This window comes from Alexandromys fortis, unplaced genomic scaffold, assembly GCF_014885135.2.
Source record: "Alexandromys fortis isolate MF-2015 unplaced genomic scaffold, M_Fortis_MF-2015_v1.1 scaffold_4, whole genome shotgun sequence".
Taxonomy (NCBI): domain Eukaryota; kingdom Metazoa; phylum Chordata; class Mammalia; order Rodentia; family Cricetidae; genus Alexandromys; species Alexandromys fortis.
The window spans coordinates 23,984,700-23,989,820 of record NW_026067944.1 but is presented as its reverse complement, the minus strand read 5'-3'; the positions used below and the strand labels follow the sequence as shown (position 1 = coordinate 23,989,820).

At 41.1% G+C, this 5,121-nt stretch overlaps 1 protein-coding gene across 1 annotated transcript in view; it reads left to right on the top strand.

Annotated features, from left to right (window-relative positions):
- LOC126505843 (V-set domain-containing T-cell activation inhibitor 1-like) overlaps positions 1–4,489 on the top strand; it is a gene marked incomplete at its 5' end in the record, with an annotated part of 11,696 nt that extends 7,207 nt beyond the window's left edge. Inside the window, one exon of the mRNA XM_050149080.1 lies at positions 913–4,489. Within this exon, the coding sequence (XP_050005037.1) occupies positions 913–941 (29 nt within the window). The remainder of the gene's footprint in view (positions 1–912) is intronic.
- Positions 4,490–5,121: the final 632 nt, after the last annotated feature.

Sequence of the window (5,121 nt, the reverse complement as noted above, 5' to 3'; positions counted from 1 at the left end):
AAAAAAAAAAAAAAAAAAAAAAAAAAAAAAAAAAAAGAAAGAAAGAAAGAAAAAAGAAAAAAGTAGTAAGAGCTTTGAAATTGAGGAAGGGGAGAAGTTATAGTTATTGCTAATATCATCATCTAAGTAATAACCATGGGGATGGTGACTAAAACAAGATGTAGGAGAAAATCTTACAAGAGAGGAGGGTAAGACTCAAACGGATGGAGTACACATGGGATAATGGCATTGACACCAAGAGGTAAGAGATGGAAAGCTTGAGAGAGCAGCAGCTAAGTCAGAGTGGCGGGAATTGAAGAGGGACAGCAGGAGGGTGTGAATGGGAAGCGCAGTGGGTAGTAACGTGCCTGAGACTTAGGTCTAAGACAGAAGTCTGTAGAGGGACAGGCAGGGAAACGTTGCAGTCTGCATTCTTTCCTTGTCTGGGATGACCCCCCCCCCAGCGCATCCTGGAATGCGCTGTGAGTTGCTGACCTATGATGTCAGCTTCCTCCCTGTAAGCCCCAGTCCCGCAAAGTGAACAGACAAGGAAGGGCCGCCTGAGGCTCTGGGACTATGCTGCTCTTTTCTCTTTTTATCTCTGAAAGTTGGTAGGAAATACCATTTTCCCCTGTCCTATTTCCTTTAATCTCCTCTAATTGTTCTCCAAAAAAAAATTGTTGAGCGAATGAATGAATGAATGAACTAGTAAAACCAAATTTCACCTTATAAATGGACAGCAATTTAGAAAACACTCAGAGTATTTTGGAGCCCCTTAGAGGACGACCTTCTGAGAGGGAACAAAGAATGCATTGCTCATAGCTCTTCCTTCTTCTGTGGCTCTAAGAACTGCATTGAAGCCGACCTGCTTCGAATACAAAACTAACTTTTGTATTATTTTTTTCCTTCCACTCCCCCATGTTTGTCTTTCAGAGAAAAGGTTCGGAGAATATGACTATTAAGAGATCTGAATGCTCTCTGCCCAAGAACCTGCTGTGCCTTTAGTCAGCGGAGTTCCTGCTTTCTCCTGTGACGGATGTTCTTTTTGTCCTGGACACTTACTGACCATAAACTAAAAAAAAAAAAAAAAAAAAACAGGGACCCAGTCAGTGCAGAGAGTTACAGATTAACAGAGTCTTTCTGCTTCTGCAGCTGTTTCTCTCTTTTGTTTAAAAGATTTCTTCCATTTAGTCTCATTTTCCAAACATGTTAAATTCTGAGTAAAGATCAAGTCTTCAGTGCAAAACAAAAGGAGATTAAAATCCTAGTGGACTGAGATTAAAATCCGTGTGTCAGTTTCTCTGGGGCGTGCGTGAGTTCTAAATGACTCGGTAAACTCAGAGCAGAAGGAATATGTTTCCTCTACGTCAGGTTGGTTTCCTTTTGGTAATGTGTTATTTGGGTACTTGGCCAACCAAGAAGAGCCTAAGAGGTACCTTCCCCCAAATGATCATGAATGTGTTTGCCGAAGTCCTTTTATGCGTTATTGGACAAAGGCTGTAGAAATATCAGACATTAGAAGGTGAGGCTAACTCTTCTGAACTTTTCTGTTTGTCCAGTGTTTTTTTTTTTATCTTATTATTATTGTTATATATAAATTTCTAAATCTCTCCCATCTCTATGTCTTTTGTAAAAATAGATTAATGGTCTGAATATTTGTGTTTCCCCCAAATTCATTCTTTGAAATCTTTACACCAAAAGTAGTGGTAATAAGAAGTAGAGTCCCCTGAGAAGCTGGATCATTAAGGCAAAGCAAATACGATGAAATCTGTACCGCTGCATGCCTTAGTTAGGGTGTCTATGGCTGCGATAAAAAATGCCCTGGCCGAAAAACAAGTTGGGGAGAAAAGAGTTTATTTGGCTTACATTTCCTTATTGCTGTTCATTATTGAAAAAAGTCAGGACAGGAACTCAAACAGGGCAGGAATCTAGAGGCAGGAACTGATTCAGAGGCCATGGAGGGGTGCTGCTTCACGTGGCTTGCTTAGTCTGCCTTTCTATAGAACCCAGGACCCCAGTTCAGGGGTGATCCCACCCACAGTGGCTGGGCCCTCCCCATGAATGTCTAATTAAGAACAAGCCTTACAAATAGATCTTATGGAGACGTTCACTCAACTGAGTGTTGCTAAATAGACTATTTCTTTAACTATGAAAAGATGAGTTATATTTGTTTATGTTGTGGAATATTTCTTTAGCTATGTGCACATGAGTTGCATTTATTTTCCCTTGCCTGCCTAAGGCACCTGATTGGCCTAATAAAAAGCTAATGGCCAAGAGCTAGGAAGTAGAGGGACAGGTGGGGATGGCAGATGGAGAGAATAAGTAATAAGAAGAATTTAGTTTGGGAGGAGAGAGAATGAGGGAGAAAGAGAGAGAGAGAGACCTGGGACCGGCCAGTCAGGCAGGTGCTAGCTAAAAAAAAAAAAAAAAAAAAAAAAAAAAAAAGCAGGACATACAGAATGAAAAAAATGTAAAAAGCCCAAGGCAAAACACAGATGTTAAATTAAGTTGTAAGAGCTAGTGGGACAAGCATAAGATAAGGCCGAGAATTCATAATTAATAATGTCTCCACATCATGATTTAGGAGCTGATTGGTGGCCAAAAGAAAGCCTACTTCAACTGAGGCTTTTCCTCTCTGATTACTCTAACTTGTGGTACGATGACACAAAACCAGTTGGTACGGTGTGAGAGAGGCCCCTTGTCTCTTCTACCAAGTGAGAACTGATGACAGGTGCCATTTATGATCCCCAAAGGGGGTTCTCGTCAGACACTGGGTCTGTCAGTACCTTAACCTTGGGCTCTCCACCCTGCAGAAAGAAAACAAGCCATCTTGGTAACGATACTTTGTTATTGTCGCACATGGGAACTCAGGCATTTGTTCCTTCCTGGGGGCCTGGGTGTGGCAATGTCTTTCCTGGTGTTTGAGCTCAGAGGACGCAAGCTTAGGTGACAGACAGAGAAAAAATTGGTAATGAGACATTAGGGAAAAAAATAGGAAAAAAAATTCAGGAAACAAAATTTTAAAATGGATCAAAACCTTAATTTTGTGAGTTAGATGATTCAAATAATAAAATAATTTTATTCCTGGCCATAAAGCTATTCCTGCTTCTGAAATTTCCACATAGGATGTCTCAGGAAGGGAACATTCCAGGGAGACAGGCCTGTGAGCTGTACAGAAATGATAGCTATATATATATTTTTAGAAAGGGTTACCTTATTCGTCTTAAATACTTATTTGTTTATTTGTATGTATGTATCTATGCCTGTGTGAGTTATGTCAGCAGGTACCTGCGGGTGCCCACAGACACCAGAGGCCATTGAGTCCCCCAAAACTGGATGTAAAAGAAACTGTGAGCTACCTGATCTGGGTTCTGGGAACCAAGCAGGGTCCTCTGCCGGAGCTTAAGTGAATGCTCCTAACCACTGAGCCATCCCTCCACCACCTGCTACTTACATTCTTAAGGTAAGCTGTGGGCTGTATGCTAAACGTTGCTTCCATCTATGGGAAAACCAAGCTGCAGGTGGACCTCTAGGTGGTCGGCCTGAATCAAAGTGAGAGCCTGTGCAGATGCCATTAGAACCCTGATAGACAGGGGACGCATGCGTTGATTCTGTGAGTTCAGCAGTTACATTATAGGGAGCGCTAACAGGAAGTGACTATTTCATGTGGACGCAACAATCTTAAAATAAATAAATAAATAAATAAATAAATAAATAAATAAATAAATAAATGATACAGAATGGGTGTGAGAGGCATGCGGATTTAATTCCTGTCTCCGTTCCTTTCTAGTTCTGTAGTCTTGGGTGCATCCCTAAGTTTATGCTTTCCTGTTCCTTATCTGGGAGACATCTCTGACACAGGGCCAGTCTGAGAATCAAGGCAATATATGAGATGAAGATATTTGGTAATTGTGATACTCGACACAGCATTTCCTGTGTGCCTGAAGCTTTAGAATTAACACACATTGGCTGATTTAATCCTTATAAATAAATACATAAATAAATGGGTAAATACTATCATTATGCCCCTTTAGAGTAGAAATGGAGACACAGGAAATTGAAAGAACTCCCAGAAGCCTAAGATGTAGGAGGAGCAGGGAACCCAGTGGAAGCAGGCTGGAAGGATCGTAGGAGCCAGAGGAGTTGAGGACACGGGGAGAACATGGCCCCCAGAATCAACCAAGCAGGGCTCCTAGGGGCCCATAGAGACTCAAGTGGCAATCACAGGGCCTGCATGAGGCTTTGCTAGGTCCTCTGCATATGCGTTATGTTGTGCAGCTTGGTGTTTTCGCGGGACTCCTAACAGTGGGACTGGGAACAGCTCTGATTCTTTTGGCTACTCTTGGATCCTTTTCCCCCAACGGAGTTGCCTCATCCAACCCTGATATAAGGGTTTGCACCTAGTCTTACTGTAACTTATTACGTCGTGTTCAGTTGATATCCCTGAGAGGCCCACTCTTTTCTGAATTAAAAATGCAATTAAAAATAATTAAAAATGAATCTTTTTTTTTTTTTTTTAAAGAGAAGAATGGTTAAATGGGGGCAAGTGAGATGGCTCACAAGAGCTTGTCATGGAAGCCTGGAAGCCTGAGTTCATTCTCAGAATCCACATAAAGGTGGAAGAGACAGACCTATTAAAGTTGTCTTCTGACCTATACACATGCGCCATGGCATGCATGTTCACACGTACAGATATTGTGCACACACATGCTAATAATATTAGTAGTAATTATTATTACTTTATTAAAAGAATGATTAAAGGAAACTTGTTGCTTTGTTTACTAGCTTATGAAAAACAGAAACGATTAAAAAAAAAAGATGCCAGTGATAGCTAATCAGGTAAAGGCACCTGCTGCCAAACCTAACAGCCTGAGTTTGGTCCCCAGAACCCATGTGATGGAACAGAAAAACAGACTTTCACAAGTTGTCTCTGAACCACCACATGTACGTTGTGTGGCATGGCTCTCCACCACATGTACGCCAAAAAATAAAATAAAATAAACAGTACAAAACAATCATCCCAATGAAATACATCAGGAGTTACAAGAAGAGAGAGAAAGGGAAAGAAAGGCATTTGCGAAAGATAGAGAATATAGAAAAAAAAACCTATTATCTCAACACTTTGGAGGCTGAGGCAGGAGA